This window comes from Trachypithecus francoisi, unplaced genomic scaffold (genome assembly GCF_009764315.1).
Source record: "Trachypithecus francoisi isolate TF-2019V2 unplaced genomic scaffold, Tfra_2.0 Contig01603, whole genome shotgun sequence".
NCBI lineage: Eukaryota > Metazoa > Chordata > Mammalia > Primates > Cercopithecidae > Trachypithecus > Trachypithecus francoisi.
Window position 1 is genome coordinate 3,005,640 of NW_022681445.1, and position 21,861 is coordinate 3,027,500.

Here is a 21,861-nt window from a genome sequence, read left to right on the forward strand (position 1 = left end):
TTTAAATATATCATTTCATATTACTTGTCAAAGTCAAACGTGTAATTGTGGTTGCTTTCCATAGACACTGTTTTCACCAGCACTCCTAAAATTCTGTGATTCTAAGTAAAGCACATTTCATATTTTAAGAACTATATTTTATTGCCAGATTGAGGTTGTTTATCAGTTTGTTTAAAGGAAGAATGTTATTAAGCTATGTACATGATATAAACCATTTAGTTCTTTTAATACAATTAAGTCAGATTTGAGACTTTGATAGTTCTAATGCTGCATGGAAAACTTGGAAGAGCAAGAGTGAACCACCTAAATAATATCTAAAGAAAGAGTAAACATAGAAAGAATTGAGAGATAATTTTTTAAGTACAATTCTGTTTATGAAGTTCATTGTTCAGAAAATAATAACCAGTAGTTCTCTTTGAACAAGAGAGAGAATGAGAGAGAATGAGAATATCAACCTTACTGCTTAATAAGGTTAAGCAGTGGTTCTTAACCTTAGCTGCATGTTAGAATCACTTGGGGGAACTTTTTAACATCCCAAAGCTCATTTCATATCCCAGACTGATGTTCTCAAAGTGAGATCCCAAACCAGCAGCAGCAGTATCACCTGGGAACTTGTTAGAGATGCAAATTCTCGGGCCCCACACAGGACCTGCTGAATCAGACACTCTGGGGGTGGCGCTGTGTTGTAATGCTGCCCTCGTGATTCCAGTGTACTGCCAGAGTTAAGAATTCCGGAGCAAGAAGTATTTGGAACAGGGTTAACAGATGGGTTTTATATTGGGTGCCAGCTTCCATCCTATAGTGGTCTTCAGGACAGAGTTGGAAACGGAACTCCAATATACCTGCTAGGTGTTTGTCATTCCTGATTTAGTTAATTTATTAACGTTGTAGATGGTTGGATGTTGCAATCACTCGTAGATGAGACTTTGTAAATAAATATACATCAAGAAGCATCTCAGCCAGTTGGCAAAGAAAAAAGGCGGAAAGGGGGGAAAAACAGGAGAAGAGAAAAAAAAGTCACATTAGAACAGAAGCCACAAAAGAAGGGGGGAGGAGTATACAAGGTAAAAGTTATAAGTGAAGAAATTCCAGGTAGATTATAAAATATTTCATTTATATGTAAGGGTTTCTTAAGTTCAAGTGTGATGGGGATTTTAGGCCCACTTCAAGATCTATCATCAATTCTATCTGATCAAAAAGTACCAAAGGCTTGTTCAACCCTTTAGTTTGTTATTAAGGGATATATTTCCTCTTAACATTTTGACTTTTGATAGGAATGCACTTAATACAGGTATGGTAAATTTGGAGTAAACTCAACCAGAAAATAAAATATATTTTCAAAGTGTAAAGAGGTTATCACTGACTGAGAAGGAGTTAATGTGTCATATATCCTTTTGATTTCTCCTCTTTGAGAGAAATCACAGTATCTATAATTTCGGAGGCATATTCGGAAGAATGTTAAATTGTGATTTCTCTATGCTGAATCTTAGAGATCTGTCAGGGAGTCTTCAGCCCTGACAAAATAAGAATGGACCCATTATGATATCAGGTCCATTTGATTTTTCAAAAGTTAAGGGAAATATGCAGATCGTTTCAGAGACTCTTTTTGCTCTTGCTTGTTATAAGACAGATGAAGGGAAGCAGACTGGGCTGTGTTTAGAATGCATCTGGAGCTGCTTGCTTCTCTCTCGAGATCTCGGCAGTATAACTTCTGCAAGCCCTTTCTGTGTGTATTTTTCTTTTCTCATCCTGAAATATTCCATTTTGCATGAGAAAGTCAGCTTTGATAATTTCCAAAAGCTAGGTATTATGACAGAATTTGTGCTTCTTAGAAAAAAAAACTGCTCCTTTACTATAAAATAGAACCTACCTTTTATACCTGAGTAAAAAATTCTGATAAAACTTTTCTAATCATATTTATTGTTGAAAAGATTATACTATTTTTGAGGTTGTGTTTACTAAAATATGTTGATTTTTATATTTCTGAATACTCAGTTTATATTTTTAGATTGTTTTGTGAATTAGGATCACTGAGTATAAAGTGGTTTTCAGCACATTGGTGATATTGTTGAACATCTTCCTCAAATAGCAAGCATATGCATTTCAACAGCTTTCGGGACAGTACATACAGTTAATAATTTCTTTACAAGACAAATGTATGCTTTTTTATTGTTAGCATTATTTTCTCATCTTATGTTCTGGCATTTAAATTATGAAACTTCATCTCGGCATGTAGACTTACGTTGTGTTGCCAAGAGAAAAGTGGCTTTTCTGCAAAGCCAAATAGTTTTTACTTTATTGTCTGCTACAAAACAGCTGCTGATTCCAGGAAAATGCCGTCTCATCATTGGGCCTGGGGTGTCCAAAAGAGGCAGGAAAAAAAATGACTATAGCTCCCTGTCTGCCCTGGCACTCTTCTCCTTTCTCTCATTTTCATTGCCATGAAGAGCAGGAGAACAATATTCTGCAATTAAGGATTCCATTAAGTTGAAGAAAAGAGCAAATGGGGGATGTTTGTTCTCTAAGCTGAAAAAATTTGTCTGGGGTGGGGGGGATAGTGGTAGTGGTATGGAGAGAGGTGGGTGGAGAGACGAAGTCAGGGCTGTTTGTTGAATATACTGTTAAGGACTGTTACCATCCTAATTAATCAAGTTAGAAATTACAGCTGTAGTCGGTTTCCCCCCAATTCTTGTTATCAATTTTCTTCTCTTTTGAGACAAAGCAAATATAAATTTTGTGTTCATTTGTCATTCGTTCTTTGACTTCAGCATCTCTGAAAATAACAATGTAGCACAAAAGCCCAGTATTTACCTAGTTGTAATGTGGGTTGCCATGGTGTTTTGCAAATTATTGCAATTATGTTCACCATGCGAGTCGCCCTTGGTAACTGGCGAAAAAACTGATAATCCTGTTTTGAACAAAAGGTCAAATTGCTGAATAGAAAGTCTTGATTAACTAAAAGATGTACAAAGTGGAATTATTTCCTACCATTCAGAAATAGTTCTTGATCGGGTTTGGGGGAGGGGGTGAGTAAGTACATCTGATTACTGAAGTACAAAGCATTGAAAGGATGTTGTCTTGAGCCTTTCATGTAGTCTTAATGGTGGCTTTTTTGTCAAATTTACCCATTTGCGGCATTGAAAGAGGCAGCTGCATTTAAGCTGGAGAGACGGTGCTTTTTCAAGAGTTCAGTGCATGGAAAGTTCTCAGCAGTATCTGCAGTTTACTAGTAGCCCCTGGTCTATTAAAACTGATGTGCCGCATTTGAGCCCATTGCTCTCAGTACTTGTGAACCCCTCTGGCTGATGATCTAATAAAGTGCTCTTACTGGACAATCTCTGATCAGCTACTTAAAAAGGAGGCTGGAGGAGGGGGCCAGAGGGAGAAGCCTCACAGGCAGTGAGTCTTGGTACATGCCAGAAGAGTGAAGACAAGAGTGGCTATACTGAAAGGTTTGTCACCATGTTCATTTGTGTTAAGGCATTTGCCACAGGGTTTTGGTTTTTGTGCCCCAGGTCTCCCAAACTGTGATCATGCTTTTTTTCTGAAGAGAAATTTTAGTTTTAAGTTAGATAAGAGATTAGAAGTGTCTTTCTGAAATGTTAAAATCTACCTTGCATTTGTTTCTTAAATTATGGGCATTCAGAAAATAAATAATCCTACATTCATGTAAAACCAAACGTTTCCCATGTTGCAGCCAAAGGTTAGATGGATTTCATCTCTTCTGAATCTGGCAGAACATCTGCAGGGAGTGAATTTTGAAAGGAGGGAGTTCTTTTTTTTTTTTAAGTGACCACCTGAAAAATCAATTCTCAAAACTTTTGAGAGTGTGTGAAAGTGGCATGAAAGCAAAGCAAACCTTAACAAGTTTGTGGGTTTACATTCTACATCACCTAGCAACCTCCTGGCTCAGCCAGATCTCTTGTCTACCCTTAGTTCTGTTTACAGACTATTCAAACGGCCCTTCGAAACCATGAAAGATATTCAGTTTCATTAGTACCATTCTCAAGGAGAAAATAATTAAAGTTAAATGAACAAACTTGCCTTGTGATAGTTTGAACTCCATTCTGGTTTTAAGATGTCCTTTGAGGCAGTAGTAGCTATAGTTCAGTTTTAACATTTGTCGTTCACTACCCAAAGGCATATCACTTGAAACCATACCAATAAATACTAGTCTCTGAGCAAACAAACAATAAAAATTACTTTTAGCTAGACTTGAGCAAAGAAAAACTCTTCTGGTAAGAAGATTTGAAGCATGCATGCCGTTCCGATTGAATTTTGTTTTATTTGATTCTTACCCCAGGACATCTGAGTTGATCTGTGTGCACACTGAATAAAGGCAGGGGAGAGGGCGTGGGGAACAGGCACCTCTCTTTAAAACTGATTTATTACCTACCTTCAGAGATCCACCATCATAAAGAAAGGTATTCAAATCATATTCTATAATAGACTGGGTGCATTTTAGTGAATGGCTTAATTTAATAAATGATGCTAATACTACTAATACATACCCTGTCACTTTCTCATTGAGAATTGCTTATGTGATTAAATTGACCTATTTTTGAAATTTTAGATTTAGTAAAAAAAAAATTTTTTTTAAGAACAGACTATTTTTTTCATGTGCCCTTTCTTTCCCCATAAGCACATTCCCTGAAAATTTATCTTGGCAACAAGCATACACATGGTATAGCTCAGAATGTTTTTCAGCTGTGTTAGTGATTTGATTATATTGAAAGCTCTTGGCAATACTGTCTCTTCTCGTTAATAAACTTTCTGATTATAAGAACAATATACACTTGTTGTAGAAAATTTTGAAAATACGGAAATAGAAGAAGAAAACCACAGAGATTACCAGTGATAGCATTGTAGAGTACTTCCTTCCAGTCTTTTTTCTGTGCATATAGTGATTTTGAGTTCACTTTTGAAGTTTATTCATTATTGTGTGTACATAGCTAAGGTGGTAGTTTTTTTCAAAAGTGAAGACTTGAGAGGCAGGAATGGCAATGGAAGTAATGAACAATTTTTTTAGAGGTTTCATCAGTAAAATATTAATACAAGCACCAGAGTAACCATTTTACAATCTCATTCCATTTGATTCTTTCCTCCTTTCTCTTGTTGAAATGACTATGTGCCTTACCTGACACATCCATTTATTATCATTCATGTTAGAAAGTCAGACATTCATTACAGTTGGAATATTATATCCCCAAGTCACTTGTAGCTTCATATAGGGGGAAAAAGTATTTTGTGAAAAGATTTGTAATATAATAGAGATTAATGGAATGTGGAAAGGAAGATGCTTTCAGTTTCTCATATAAAATGAAAGCAGGGTGGCTAGAAAATCTTGTATTCTTGTTATTTGTATTTTGTTAGATCTCTAACATCCATAGTACATGGCTGGGTTGCATGAGCTCTTTGTGTTTTGTTGACAGTTGACAGACAAAGCAAAATTATTCCTGAAGCAAGGTACTGTGTACTTAGTTGTGACCTATTATAGCCTAAGAATGTAGCTTGCTTTTGAGTTGGATGAATAGGGAGAGTATTTTACAGAATAGGCTTGAATATACTAAGAGAGGTTTATAGTTGCCCATACAGAAAGATACATGTCCTCCATTGAACTTTTTTCCCCAAAATGTAATTTTCCATATAAAGTCTTTAAGTATATTTTCCCTGGTTGCTTGCATGGAGACAATTTTAACTGTTCTGGTATTGTCCTGTAGGGGTAAAATACAATTGCTGGTAATTGTTGGCTTTGTGTGCTCACAGTATAACAAGAGAAGACGGCTTGCATGGGGGCTCGTTAATGTACCTCAGGTACCTCTTCTGATGCTCAAGCTCTGATTGCAAATTAAAATAGCAAGGCTCTGTATTGGATTTGATGTGAGGCAAAGTAGACCAAGTTGCTAATTTATCATGTAATATACAATTGCTGAGGTTGGAATTTGTCCACTTATAGTGCTATTCTGTGTGTTTAAATGAGGACCACTGTTTGCATCCAATCTATCATAACAGTTTGGGAGTGCTCCATTATCCTTTCAGCAAACTGATGGCAGAGTCTGGTCCTTTTACAAATGATAAGATCAATAAGTTTCAAATAACTTGGATGAAATGACATATGACTGTTCATTTAAAGAGATGTCTTACTTAAAAAATCAATTTTAATAATATTTAAAATTCTTATATTGACCGATGAGGCGCTTTCTACTTCTGTTTTGATAATTTTGTTCAAAATATTCTTGTATTAACTTCGGTGAATAGTTAATGTATTTATTTTCCTGATTTACTCTTTCATCTCCTACCCTAACACCTTTCTGGGACTTAATAATCACTCTTTGACATGCCAGCATGCTGCAGTGTAGAAGATTTAACTTTAAAAGCAAAATTATATTCCTGTTAAAACTTCCCCTGGAGATCTTAGGGAAATTTTCTCCCAGTTTTGGGTACAAATGTGGGTCAGAAAGCAATTTGTTTTTTGATATTTCTGGAAATTCCAAATCACAACATGTCATTCTTCAAAAGCAGCTGTGGGCCCATACTGTGCACTATCTATAAGAAGACCCATTTTTTGCCACTGGGGATAATTCTGTGGCAGAAAAATGTGCCTGCAAGGGAACCCCGGAACATTTATAAATGGTTTAGGTTGAAAAGAGAGTCTGATGTTATCAGAGTGCATCTAGTTTTGGTATAGGGGTGGTTAATGGCCATTATTGAAAACTAGTAATAATCTGATGAACTTAGAGCATGCATGCTGGCAGACCCCGTCCTGTGACCCTGTCACTGCACTCCTGGTGAGCCATTACAATTTAAACTAAATCATACGTCACTGCAGAACCGTGTTGTCTCTTGAAAATCTGTGAATCCAGAAATAAAGCAAAGACAGCCTCCTCTTCCCCCACTGCCTGTTTTACCGTCTATATCTTCACTATATTTTAGTTTGATCAGGAAAAAAAATAGGAACATTTCACTTACGTTAACTACATAGTTGTAATATTTTGCAACCAAATTGAGAAGCAGCACCACCTAGTCGTACTGTTTATCCATTATTTTAGTTCTCCATTTTGTGATAACACCAGATGGACGCTGACCAGGCTCTTTGCTGGTTAAAATGGTGCATTTTTAATAGTGCGTTGTCAGCTATAGCTTAGCAATAATGTTCCCCAATACCAGAGACAAGATAATAACAATATTTTACATTTACTCAACATTTTTGTGAGTTTTCTTATTTGATCCTCTGAACAACACTAATAGAGTAAATATTATTACCTCCTGTTTTATAGATGAGGAAACTGAGGCTCAGAAAGAGGTTCAGCGAGTTGCACAAAATTATGTGTTAGTAAATGGGAGGAAAGAAACCCTACTCATGCAGTTTTTCATAACCTCGATTCTGTATTCTTCATTGAGTGTAAACTTTTGTGGTAGAGACTGGGGAGGACAGTACCAGCTCCAAAACAAATTGTTCCCCAGGGGACTGACCATCCAGTTAGGTAGGCAAAACGAGATGGTAAAATAGATGGTTAAGAGACAGTTCACCACAGCGCATGCTCAGCGTTAGGTGGAATAAAGAAGAAATCCCTGTGGATCGGGAAAATTTCACAAAAGACGAATGGAAGTGATGATCAAGGAATGGACCTTTTAGGCAGAGGTTCTCCAGCCTGTGTAATGATAAGGAGGTGAAAACAGGCAAAATGTGGTAAGTACAGTGAAAAACCAACCTGATTGGGCAATGAGTTTGTGTAAGAGAATGATGAGAAAGGGTGGGGGAATGGGATGAGGTTGTAAGGATTTGAAAGCCAGGCCAATGAATTTGTTCTTCATTGTCTATGGAAGGTATGTGATTGGAAGATGGGAGTGGAGGGCCCTTTGTGTTGGATATGAGAGAGAATGGAGTCAGGGAAACCAGGGAGGAGGCTACTGAAATAGAACAGTCTGAGGTCTGGCTTTGATGAGGTTGGTGGTAATGGGACTATAAAGGAAAGACCAGTAGACAAACTTGGTGACTGATTGGGAATGAGAGGAGAAGGGCCCACTATATATTTGACTCGAGTATGCAAACTAGTGTGCATTGTTATTTTCCTTATTATTATTTTTTTTTTATAAACTTGCTTCTCTACATTTTTATAACTTCAACTTTTATTTTAGATTTAGGGGCACACATGCGGGTTTGTTACATGGGTTATATTGCATGACACTGAGGTTTGGGGTACAAATAATCCTGTCACCCAGGTAGTGAGCATAGTACCCAAGAGGTAGTTTTTCAGCCCTTGCTTCCCTTCCCGCTTTAATAGTCCCAGAATCTGTTCCCATCTTTATGTTCATGTGTACCCAACGTTTAGCTCCCACTTATAAGTGAGAACATGTGGTATTTGGTTTTCTGTTCCTGCATTAATTTGCTTAGAATGATGGCCTTCAGCTGCATCCATGTTGCTGCAAAGGACATGATCTCATTTCTTTTTTATGGCTGAGTACTATATATTCCATGGTGTGTGTGTGCGTGTGTGTGTGTGTGTGTGTATCAATCACATTTTGTTTATCCAGTCCACTGTTGTTGGGCACCTAGGTTGATTCCATGTTTTTTCTATCGTGAATAGTGCTGCAATGAACATATGAGTGCATGTGTCTTTTTTGTAGAACAGTTTATTTTCCTTTGGGTATATACTCAGTAATGCAGTTCCTGGGTCGAATGGTAGCTCTTTTTTAAGTTCTTTGAGAAATCTCCAAACTGCTTACCACAGTGGCTGGACTAATTTACATTCCCACCAACAGTGTATAAGCGTTCCCATTTCTCTGCAGCCTTGCCAGCATCTGTTATTTTTTGTCTTTTTAATAATAGCCATTCTGACTAGTGTGAGATGGTATCCTATTGTGGTTTTGATTTGCATCTCTCTGATGATTAGTGATGTTAAGCATTTTTTCGTATACTTGTTGGCTGCTTATATGTCTTTTGAGAAGTATCTGTTCATATCCTTTGCTCACTTTTTAATGGGGTTATTTGGTTTTCACGTGTTGAGTTGTTTAAGTTCCTTGTAGATTCTGGATATTAGACCTTTGTCAAATGCATAGTTTGCAAATCTTTTCTCCCATTCTGTGAGTTGTCTGTTTACTCTGTTGATAGTTTGTTCAAAAGATATTTTTGAGGGCCTCCTATGCTCCACAATTTCAGATCTAGATGATTTCTGTGTGCGTAGCCTTCTAAAAATACAAATGTACACAAATGAATAACAGTTTGTGTTTAAGGTGCAACTACTAGGAATGCCTCAGTTACAAGTGGAAATTGATCCCTTTTTAACATGTGCAGACAGAAGCCATTTTAGTTGAGGCCTCAGAAATATAATTTAGTCATCAGAACCAATCAGCATTTGGCACAATTTCATACACAATGATTTTAAGGAATTAGTGATGCTGAGATTAAAGCAACAAGTGATAGAGCTTGGCGTGTTTTGGTAAAGGTTTGTTTTGCTATTGGACAGGCTGACTTCACCTCTTTTGAATTTTCTATTTATAAATGTGGCTAAGCCAGGCAACTGAAAATTTATTGACCTTATTGCTGCTGGTTATGATAATTTGTAAGTGGCATTACATAATAAAATGACATATTTGGATAGCAGACATCCTTAAAGTGATTCTAGAGGTTTTTATTAAAATCCAAATCTTTTTATAGGTTGGGTAGTTCCAAATAACTAGTAGTTCCAAGGAACTATACTTTTATTAAAAATGTCGTCTTCCATTGACTTGTCAATGTAGCCTTGGGCTGTACAGGCTATATGTTATTTCTAAAAGTGAGAAATGAAAGTAAGTTAAGTTTTGTCTTTGTGAGTGATAAATCAAAGTGAACTTACACAATATTATTATTTTCATTTGCTTTGTTTTTGTCACTCTTAAGAGACAAAATTCAGTGTGAGATCTTATAAGATTTACATCATGGAATATTTTCAAATACCTGTTACAGTTATTTATTTTTATTTAAAACAAAAATTTTTTTTGAGACAGGATCTCACTCTGTCACCCTGACTGGAGTGCTGTGACATAATTACGGCTCACTGCAACCTTGACTTCCTGAGCTTCAGCCATCTTCCCACCTCAGCCTCCCGAGTAGCTGTGACCGTAGGTGCGTGCCACCACTCCCAGTTAATTTTTGTATTTTTGGTAGAGACAGGGTTTTGCCATGTTGTCAATGCTGGTCTTGAACTCCTGAGCTCAAGCAATCCACCTGCCTCAGCCTCCCAAAGTGCTGGGATTACAGGCATAAGTCACCATGCCCAGCCTATATTTATTTTTTAACAGCACAAATGTTTCTTGAAGGTTAGATTTAGCTAGCTGGTTGCATTTGTTGGGGGAACAAAGGGTTAAATAAAATGTACTTTACAAAATTGAATTGAAGCAAAGCATATATTTAATATGATTAGGGCCTATTTCCTACATAGAAGAGTTTTGTTTAAAATACACCATGACCAAAAGCTTAATTATCAAAATAAAACAAGAAGCATAAAGAGTTACAGGCTTCTAATATTTTTTTCAGCCCCAGTTCCCTTCACACAGTTATCAGCATGTTTAATTTCCATGCATAATAGCACTAGTTATTGTTGTCATTTGTAAAGGGAGATTAACAGATAGTAAGTACAAACAAACCCAAATAAGCGCTGAATAGAGAGGTGACAAAGGAAAAAGACCTCTTTAATGTTAATTATAACTGGTAGGAAGTCTAGACAAATTATATTATCTGTTTTCTATATGATTTGAAAGGACATTTAGTTAGTACCTCTGTCAGAGATAGAGTTAGGTGTTTGCTTTAAAAACAGGTGAGATGATAACTTAGCATGTCCGTGGTTGGCAGCTACCCCAGTGAGTTGTGAAGTCATAGTAAATTGACAGAATCAAATTTCAAAAACATCTGAAAAGAACTCTATAGTTTTTGAACATTATATTTTAAAAATTAAATAATTTTAATATCCAGGTTATATTTTGGAATTGAATAATTTCTTGTCTCAAAACATGATAGTTGTTACCTGTCTGCTTATTTTTTTAGTTTTGTTTAGAATTGGATGAATTACAACTATGGTTGGCAACATTAACTAACTACATATTCCAAAGCATATAAAGCCTCAGTTATCAAATTTAAAGTAACCAACCCAATGAATGATAAAGGAGTGGTCCAGTCCTGTATGGTTTGTTTCCTTTATTAATATACCTAAATGGGTACTTCAAGAAACAACTAGTCTTACCTTTAATGTTTATAGGGTACATTTAAAATTTAATACCTGTTCTTGCTGTCAGCTCCACTTTTCCCCACTATATCTCCCATGCCTAGAACAGACTAAACTGAAGTATCTTGTTTCTCTATCTCTTTTTTTTTTTTTGAGACGGAGTCTTGCTGTGTCGCCTAGGCGGGAGTGCAGTGGTGCAATCTTGGCTCACTGCAACCTCCGTCTCCCGGGTTCAAGCAGTCAGCCTCCCGAGTAGCTGGAACTACAGGCGTGTGCCACCACACTTGGCTAATTTTTTGTATTTTTAGTAGAGACGGGGTTTCACCGTGTTAGCCAGGATGGTCTCGATCTCCTGACCTTGTGATCTGCCCGCCTTGGCCTCCCAAAGTGCTGGGATTACAGGCGTGAGCCACTGTGCCCGGCCAGTATCTTGTTTCTTTAATTCGAAGGAGCTGATTGTGAGCTGCACTCTTGACTTAACAGCTTTTTTGGAGGAAACTAAAGTACATTATTAAGCTCTACGTGTCCATTATAAATGCATCTGAGTTTCAGAAATATTAAAATGTGAATATAAATGTCTCTTTAAATCAAGAAGATGTTGTAATACACTCTCAAAATTAAAACAAACAGCTGCCTGTGACTCCGAACCACTGATTATCTGGTTCATGATCTTTTGCTGTGGTAGTAGTAGTTTATCTCAGACACTAACCTATCCCTTCTCTGTATTGTTAGCATTTGTAGTTGGTACCACACAACTTGGTTCTTAAAGCCAAGCCATACTGAATTGCTTTTATAGTCTCTGTGTGTGGACCTTGCTTTCCTATTTAGATTGTAATTTCCTGAAACTGTACCTGGGGCCCTTTTGCCTGTTCTTCACAATATTTAATGTAATTCTGGGCATATATTACAAGTGTCATTAAGGACTCATTGAGACCCTCCCTCTACCTGAAAAGCTCATATTAATTTTAAAATAGTTTAGCCTTGAATGAAGGTAGGAATAATGCTTACTGTGGGTGTATTGACTAGATGAATTTTACATTCTTTAAAGGTAGCATAATTTTTTTAGTCATAAAGATCTATACACTTGCCTTTTTGTGATAGTCTTAAATGGAGCCAGAAGAACTGATTCTTGGTGCTTTCCCCTGAGTTTTGTTATAGCTACTTCCAAGAAAAGCCTATTCTGAGGAATGAGGTCAAACAGCACCACAGCAAGTGAGGGCATCCCTCAGCTTTGGATTAACACCACATGGAAACATTACTAAGTGGCAGACTAAAGTACCTGACATAATGAATCAACACTCATGTATATACTGCTCTTATCTAAGGGGAAAAGACCAACAAGTTGTTCAGTCTAGAAATAGAATACGGGGTGATGCATGTTATTGATTCCTTTATTAATGATAGCACAGCATAGCTCTTTCTGGCCTTCATTCTTTGACATACATTGTTCTTTCTGTGTAAGTTGTCTTTTCTGCCTTCTCTACCTACCAAACTTCCACTCATTTTTCAAGACCAGTTCAGAAGTTGCCATGTCTCAAAATGCTCCAAGACCTACAGATAGTCAGGTCCCTACTGGGGGCTCCGCAGATGAGAACACCATGAGACAGGGGAGCAGCAGCATACCTTGTTCACCTTTATACCCAACACCTCACTCTAACATTTGCCTTATACTTACGCCTCTGTGGCAATACATGTAGCACGAAAGCCCACAGACCTTGGTTCCTTAGTATAAACAGCTGAACTTTGTTTGACCTCACTTGGAAGTCTTGTCTCCTTTGTTTAACAGATAATGTTTTTATAACAAATGTAATGCTGATTTAAGGTCTTAGGCATATTCTTATCACATCACTATGAGAAAATTCAAACAAGATCAGCAAGGGAGAGTAACTGAAGAAGGAAGGTGAGAAGAGGGTTCTAAAAAACAGAGAAGTGAGCAATAGCTATAGTATTTCAAACCTCTGGAAAATAGTGATAAGTTGAAGTTGTCCTTGAAAACATTGCAGCTAGTTTTGTGTCTCCAGAAAGCACATATAAGAAATCTATTTTTGTTTACATGAAATAATTGATTATATTTATTAAGTGTTTCTTTTATATCAAATATAGTCCTAGACACTGTAAATGTGTTCCATCATTGCAACAACCCTATACAGTAAGTACTGTGGTATCCATTTTACAGAGAAGGAAACAGCACAGCAATTAAGTAACTAGCCAATAGTCACTCAGCTTTTGGGAAGGTTATACATGTATGTGGTGCATTCTTTACTTAGGTAATGGTCTTTCCTAATGAACTAAAACACATTGGTTTACATTCTGCCTGTAGTAGAAGTTTTTGTTGGCAAGTTTTGATATACTTGAGTGAGGAAGGGTGTTTCTCTTAAAAAATAACATCTCACGTGTTTTTTTTTTTTTTTTTAAACTGAATGGGTTTCCTAACTTCTAAGTTTGGGGCATAGATCTAGCTAATTAACATGTCAGGAGAGAGAGATTAAAACTAGAGTTATGTCATAATTTCTGAGAAAAGATTAAATAAAATGAGTCTATCTTGATAACCAAAAAAAGGTTTGTTACTTATATTGTTGATGGTAATAAGTCTGAAGTTTTCCCTTTCTTCTCTCCAGGGCTGGTTGATATGTGAGGAGCCAACCTGTCGCAATCGAACTCGTCACCTTCCCCTTCAGTTCTCCCGAACTGGGCCTCTTTGCCCAGCCTGCATGAAAGCTACACTTCGACCAGAGGTAACAGTCTCATAATGCTAAAGAACCATGTAGAAGAGGGTAGAGGGCTGCTTGCTTTGAGAAGTAGATACTGAGTATTTGCCCTATGAAGATGCCCTACTACCATATGCATATACTAATCTTATTTTTAAAAAATACAGATTTCAGAAAACATGCTTTCTTTTTTTCACATGTCATGAGCAATACTATATTTATATTTAAAAGGGAAACTAATTCTCATATGAGTTATACAGATTTCTTTAGTTGCCACTACATAATTACAAAAGAAGACATGGTCATTCATTCTAGAAACTGCTGTCATATTTGGGCTTGATCAGAATCCCATTTATAAGAGGCAGAAATCCTCCCAATTCTGTTCCCTGAATGGTTTATTTTGTGGGGTTTTTGGTCCCCTCTGCTGGATTAGTTGTTTATAAGTAGCTGCATAGATGAGTAGTTCTCAAGTCATTTTCTTTGTTTTTTGTTGCTTGTTTTTTTGTCTTTTTTTTTTTTTTTTTTTTTTTTTGAGACAGAGTCTCGCTCTGTCACCAGGCTGGAGTGTAGTGGCATGATCTCGGCTCACTGCACCCTCAGCCTCCCAAGTAGCTGGGACTACAGGTGCGTGCCACCGTGCCCAGCTAATTTTTGTATTTTTAGTAGAGACGGGATTTCACCATGTTATCCAGGATGGTCTCTATCTCTTATACTCATGATCTGCTCACCTCGGTCTCCCGAAGTGCTGGGATTACAGACATGAGTCACTGCACCTGGCCTGTTTTGTCTTTTTGAGATGGAGTCTAGCTCTGTCGCCCAGGCTGGAGTGCAGTGGCATGATCTCAGCTCACTGCAACCTCCGCTTCCCATGTTCAAGCAATTTTCCTGCCTCAGCCTCCCGAGTAGCTGGAACTACAGGCATATGCCACCACACCTGGCTAATTTTTGTATTTTTAGTAGAGACAGGGTTTTACCATGTTGGTCAGGCTCATCTCCAAGTCCTGGCCTCAGGTGATCTGCCTGCCTCAGCCTCCCAAAGTGCTGGGATTACAGACGTGAGGCACCGCACAGAGCCACTCAAGCCATTTTTCTACCTTAATATACACACCTGAGGCGTAAGACATACTGTCATTAATGACTCCCAACTGGAAAGCATGGCATCTGGAAACACTTCTCTGGTAATTAAGATGCATTCCCTCTGTTGACCCCTTTGAGCATCTTTGACCCAAATGGCATTTCCCAAACTGTAGTGAGACGTTTGCAGGTCTTTTGAGCAAAGAGGGTTTTGTGATCAAGTACATCTAGCAGATGCTGGGCTAACCAAAATTAAACAAGTTTATTGCAGATCTTTTCAGAACTTATAATATGACAATGTGCAATCTGTCTCACTAGGACAGGTCCATAATGTGCCTCACTTTCCAAATTTGTCTCGCCTGAAAATTTGTAAGGTTTTTAGTGAGAAGAAGGTGAGACTTGGGAACCTGTTATTATTTTTAAATGCAGAGGCAGGCCAGCAATCAAGTTTTGACTTCAACATTTCCTGCTGAAAAGGGTTGATACACAGACTTGTTTTAGCAAAATAGGTACACACATTTTTAGAAATGGAGTCTTGCTATGTTGTCCAGGCTGGAATGCAATGACTATTCACAGGCGCAGTCATGGCTCACTACAACCTTGAATTCGTAGGCTCAAGTAATCTTCCTGCTTCAGTCTCCTGAGTAGCTGGGACTATAGGCACGTGCCCAGCTGAAAATATTTTATTTTAAAATAATAATGACTTTTAATTTTAGGATAATATATCATTTCACAAAATTTTGGCAACCAGTCAGGAACTGTAAATAGCTGCCATCATTGTGTATTCAGTTATTCTTTTGCGTATCTATATGTATTTTTTTACATGGTTGCCATCACAATGAAGATATGTACTGGTATCACATGTCTTTTGTCAAGCATTTTTCTGTGTTTACTTCATTTTTAGTACCAATTTTTTTTTTTTTTTGAGACGGAGTCTCACTCTGTTGCCCAGGCTGGAGTGCAATGGTGCGATCTTGGCTCATTGCAACCTCTGCCTCCCAGGTTCAAGCAATTCTCCTGCCTTCACCTCTTGAGTAGCTGAGACTACAGGTGCGTGCCACCATGTCTGGCTAATTTTTGTATTTTAAGTAGAGATGGGGTTTCACCATGTTGGCCAGACTGGTCTTGAACTCCTGACCTTGTGATCCACCTGCCTCGGCCTCCCAAAGTGCTGGGATTACAGGCGTGAGCCATCACACCTGGCCTCCAGTACCAAAAATTTTAAACACAAATTTAACTATACCTCTCATTGGGCATTTTCGGCTACTTTTCAATATCTCTACTTGAAATTTTGTGATGAATATTTTTCTGCTTAAATTATTTTTTCTTTATTTGACATTTAGGATAAATTGTTATCAATAATACATACATATGTTGCATAAATACAATATGGTCATGATTTATATTGCCACATTGCTTTCCTAATGGGCTATCCCAACTTATACTGTATACCAGTACTTTATGAACATACCAGTTTTACCATAGCCTTTCTATCATTTGGACACTATCGTTTATTTTTTAAAACTAATTTGATAAGCATAAAATGTTCCTTGCCCTTTTTTTGGTATACCTTTGATGATTAACAAGTTTTTTAAAAATGTGGAACGTTAGAATTAGCTGTCATATTGAATTATTTTTACATCAGTCTTGTCTCAAGACTTGCATCAGCAGGTGCAGAGAGAGAACAAAAGTGTATGTATTTAGTGTGACTCATCAATCCGGTTGTAGGCTTTAGGGGAATCACCTTGCTTTATGAACTGATGCTGCCTTTGAGACTTTTTAAATATCTAACTCATCAAGTTAAGTTCAGTGAAAATCGAATTACTTCTTAGAAAATCAACCCGTTTTATGATTGCATTCTTGGTAAGAGAAAGTAAAAGGTTAGTGTATAATCATTAGATCGTTAAACTATTAGACTGATACATTTTGAGGATGATGTTGATAGTGGTTTAATATATCAGGTTATCTTTTATCATGTATTAATCTTTTTAGATTTCAAAGTGACTTGTTCTTTTCTTCATATCCTTGTCCTTCTCAAAACTGCGGCGTTTGGCATGTGTTTCTCAAGATTTCATAGATTAGCTCTTCTGGTTCCAGTGCTGCTCAGGACATGACCCTGTGGAGTTACTCAGTTTCAGAGCAGGCTGGTTAGTGATACTTTCCTTAGCCATTCCTTACAGGGACCTTGACAGTGGGACTCAGGACACTCTTGTGTACTCGATTTTGAGTTGCTAACAATGGGCGAGGAATTTCTTAATTCTATTTGTGAGGTTCCTGGGCTTTTCTAGTAGGAGGGAAAAATGCATTTTTCCAAAGATAGTTCTAGAGAAGTTCAAAAAACAATTGTGCAATGGACAGAATTATTGTAATCACCAGAAGGTTTTCCAAGGTGTCTATTTTGCAGGATTCTACTCATCTGGTTCTTTAGTTCTCAGTTGCTCTGTCTCAATCATACCTTACTTTCATTTAATAATTATTTATTAAACACCTACATCCTAGGCACTTTGCTAGGTGCTAGAAACTTGTTAATGAACAGAGCATTTCTTTATAAAACTATTTTAACGTTACATAGATTATATAAAATTGGTATCTGTGGGCAAAAATAGGCATTTATAAATGCCTGTTTGGATGGAACACTAGACATTCCTAATACTAGACTAGTGGGAGCTTTAAATATGTTGTTCAAATTTGATGGTAAAGCACTAGCCTCTTACTGTGCCAGTCTTATCTGCACATAATAAACCTATTCTCATTTAGTTCTAGGTTGCAGTTGACTTGAGTACTTTCCAGAATTGACTTGGAGTAGGAAAGCTGGCTCTTCTGCTGGCTCACATTGCCAGAGTTAGAAGAAGAAAGCCGGGACAGTTTTGTTCTCAGGGTTTTACACGTGTATCTTCTCTCTTCTCAGATACTTCGTTTATATATATATATTTATATGTGTGTGTGTGTGTGTGTGTGTGTGTGTGTGTGGTGTGTGTGTGTATCTCACTGTTAAGTGTTTTAGGCTCATGGAAATTCCCAGTATACAAGTTGCTGCTTAACTATATTCCCTGAGTATTCTTTGCTATATAGGAGGTGCATTTAAATACAAGAGTGAAAATTTTGATGCCTATTTAAGTTACTAAGTAAATAGACCCCTCTTTGACAGGATCATTCATGCCCCAACCTCAGCATCACGCAATATACCCATGTAACAAACATGTACATATACCCTCTGAGTCTAAAATAAAAGTTGATGTATTTTAAAAAAGTAGAACTCTTTCATACTGGTGATAGAGATGAGACTTACCCAAGTTAGGCAATAAATATTTTAGTATCTCTTTATTTTAAGAATGTGGTTTTGACTTTTTAATATCGTGAAATGTGTATGAATGTGTATGGAATCCCTCCACAGAGGATTCTGTATTAGTAATTTGCCAAAAATAATGCTTTCTGGTTTTGTTGTTATTATTCTTAATCTTTCATTATTGAACTAGGATTTCAAACCAAGTTAAACTTTTTCTCATTAACATATTCATTCTTGATGTAGAGCTGAGAAAATGTCTGTATGTGACTCTCTCGATCATGATAGAAATAATCTGTGAAATTGTATAGTCCCTGGGGCAGGAGCAGTATAGTGGAGCCCTTTATTCAATTATTTAATCAACTAAATTTCTTGAAGGTCACTTACAAGGAAAGCAGTGAAATGACTTCTAGTCCTACTTTGATAAACCCCCTAATGTTTCTCATATTTTCCTCACTTGTAAAATTGCTGAAGTCTTTTATAACAGAACACGTAACATGTGTATCATGTAGGACTTCTGTCCTTAAAGGGAGAGGAGAAATAATGAACTTATAATCATTATATGTTACCATTTCAAAATGGCTATGGCAGAACAAATTGTCGATTTGATAAGTAGGTTAGGGACAGTGAGAATGTTGCCAAGCTACCTGGGGCAGTTTCTTTTTTCAGAAGAAAACATGAAAATAATTGTGGTCTCTTAAGGCAGTAAGCATGAGTCCATATAGGAGGAGCACCTTAGAACTATGACCTAAAGTCTTAAACCTAGTCATTAGTTATTCTCCAGTAGGGAATGGTGGTTTACCATGAAGGGTCTTTTGGAGCTCTCCTTTGTTATTTTGACATGCATATTTGATGAGATTACTAAATTCTATGTACAGCTTCTCTTACCATCACACGGGTGCTAGTAACCTTTTGAATGTACTTTTTTAAAATTGAGGTGTAATTCACATAACATAAAATTAAGTATTTTAAAGTGAACCATGCAGTGACATTTAGTACATTCACAATGTTAAGTGGCTGCCACCACTATCTAGTTCCAAAACATTTTCATCACCCCAAAGAAAATTCCATATCCATTAAGCAGTCACTCCCCATTTCCCCCTCCTTCTAGCCCCTGTTGTCACTATGGATTTTACCTACTTTGGATATTTTCTTTAAATGAAAGTATACGATATGTAACCTTTTGTGTCTGGTATCTTTCACCTTGCATAACATTTTTGAAGTTCATCTGTGTTGTAGCATGTATTAGTACTTCATTCTTTTTTATGGCCAAATAATATATCCATTGAATAGATATGCCACAATGTGTTTATCCATCCATCGATGGATATTTGGATTGCTTTGTCAGTATACTTTTAAAGTTTATTTTTAATTAGGTAGAAAGGTCTTACATTTGGCCTGAATTTTTTTTTTCTGGAGCTCACTCATTGGTCCTACTTCAGCTGAATGGTCCTACACAAAGCTAGACCGATCCCTTTTTCTGTCTCTGCCTTCGTAAGCACTTATTCAGCACCTATTCAATGCCCATTTTATGAGAGCCTCTTAGACATATAAGGTAGCTATCTTCCTGAATGTTCCCTGGTAGACCCAATATTCCTAGGCCTTCATTTCTCTAGAGCTCTGCTTTCAGAATAATGATCCTAGTAAAGACTTTGTGTCTGATAAATTGAGGAGCCCAAAACTGCATGCAGTATTTTAGGTGCTCTCACTAGCACTAGTATGAAGCAGGAGAAACCTGTCACTACTACCTTTTCTAGATAGTAAATTTCTGTTAAGTCTATTCAGAGTTGTGTTAACTTTCTTGGCATCCATATTTTCAGTGTTTTTCATTTTGAGCATTCTCTAAATTAAAATGCCTAGCAATTTTTTTTGTACATGCAGCTGCTAAGCCATGTCTTATCATGGATTTTTTGGACCCAAATGGCTTATTTAGACCTAAGTGTAAGACTTCAGTAGGTAGTATATTAACAAAGAACTACAAACTAGGTGACTTAAAATAATAGAAATGTATTGTCTTACAGCTCTGGAGGCTAGATGTCTGAAATTCAAGTGTTGGCGGGGCCATTTTCCCTCTGAAACTTACAGGGATCCTTCCTTGCCTTTTCTAGCATCTGCTAATCCTTAGCTTGTAGATTCATCACTTCAGTCTCTGCTTGTGTTGTCACATGGCAGTCTTCTTCCTTGTGTGTCTCTTTCTCTTTTTCTTATAAGGACACTTAGTTTCATGTTGGACCAAGGCCCAGCCTAATTCACCGTAACTTCGTCTTAATGTGATTTCCTGTACCAAGACTCTATTTTCTTTCTTTCTTTTCTCTCTGTGTGTGTGTGTGTGTGTGTGGTGTGTTTGTGTGTGCGTGCGCGCGCGCGCACGCGCGCGTGAGACAGGGTCTGACTCTATCACCTAGTCTAGAGTATAGTGGCACAATCACAGGTCACTGAAGCCTCGACCTCCTGAGCTTAAGTGATCCTCCCAAGTATCTGGGATTACAGGTGTGTGCCACCACACCTGGCTAATTTTTATATTTTTTGTAGAAACTGGACTTTGCCGTGTTGCCCAGGCGGGTCTTGAAATCCTGGGCTCAAGCGATCCGCCTGCCTTGACCTCCCAAAATGCTGAGTTTACAAGTGTGAGCCACTGTGCCCAGCCCCTATTTTCTAATAAATCCACATTCATAGGGACTTGGGGTTAGGACTTGAACATACTTTTTAGGGACACAGTTCAACCCATTACAGGTAGGAACTGCACTGAGCTAAAAGTAATGGAGACCAAAACTAACAGTAGCTTCAAAAGAACAGACATTTAATTCTCTAAGAAACATTCATTCCTTATCATGTGAAAGAAATCCAGGTTTGGGCTATCCAGGATTGCTCTTGTGGCTCCACAGTGTCATCAGGGCATAGTCTCTTCCTGCTCTTTTCTGTCATCCTCAAAGTCATGATGTGTTCCCAGGAGACTGCACACGCTCCTTCAAGCCATCAAAGGGTACAAGATGGAGAAAAGGCTGAACGATCCTAAGGATGTGCTTCCCAGCCTTGTCAGTTCTTTATGCAGCCTTTCTAGAAGTCCCATTCAATACTCTTGCTTGCATTTTGTGGGCTAAAAATCAGTCATGTGGAAATAATTGCTCTTTTTGTTACTAAAGAAGGAAGAGTAGACTGGGTATTGCGGATCAACCAGCACTCTAGGCAACAGAGACCTTCCAATGAACCCTGTCAAATCTCCCCTTCCTGGCCTCAGCCCATCACTGTTCCATTGTGGGATTTTTGAATCCTGATTCTGCCATGTACCCAGCCATTTGGCTTCCGCAGTTCTTGGAGAAGATAAAAGATCTTTGGAGAAGATAAAAGATCTCTCTTTTGTTTTCTCCAAAGTGTTGGTTAAAATGTTGAAGTGCATTTATGTGCATACCAGTGGATAGATGCCTTCTTCTAGATGGACATTGCTCCATTTTACTCAGTATGCTTTGTGTAGGATTCTTCTAATTATCTTTGCTTCTAGTTTGTAATTTTCCACAAGGGGAAGAGGCCCTACTTCTAATAAGCCTGTAGTCTAATGGAAGACATAGGGAAATACAAATTTTCCACGCTCCATTGA

General features: G+C 37.5%; 1 protein-coding gene across 1 annotated transcript in view; it reads left to right on the plus strand.

Annotated features, from left to right (window-relative positions):
- POLA1 (DNA polymerase alpha 1, catalytic subunit) overlaps window positions 1–21,861 on the plus strand; it is a 319,152-nt gene that overhangs the window by 189,938 nt on the left and 107,353 nt on the right. The window contains 1 exon segment of the mRNA XM_033195650.1: window positions 13,820–13,936. Coding sequence (XP_033051541.1) covers window positions 13,820–13,936 — 117 coding nt within the window.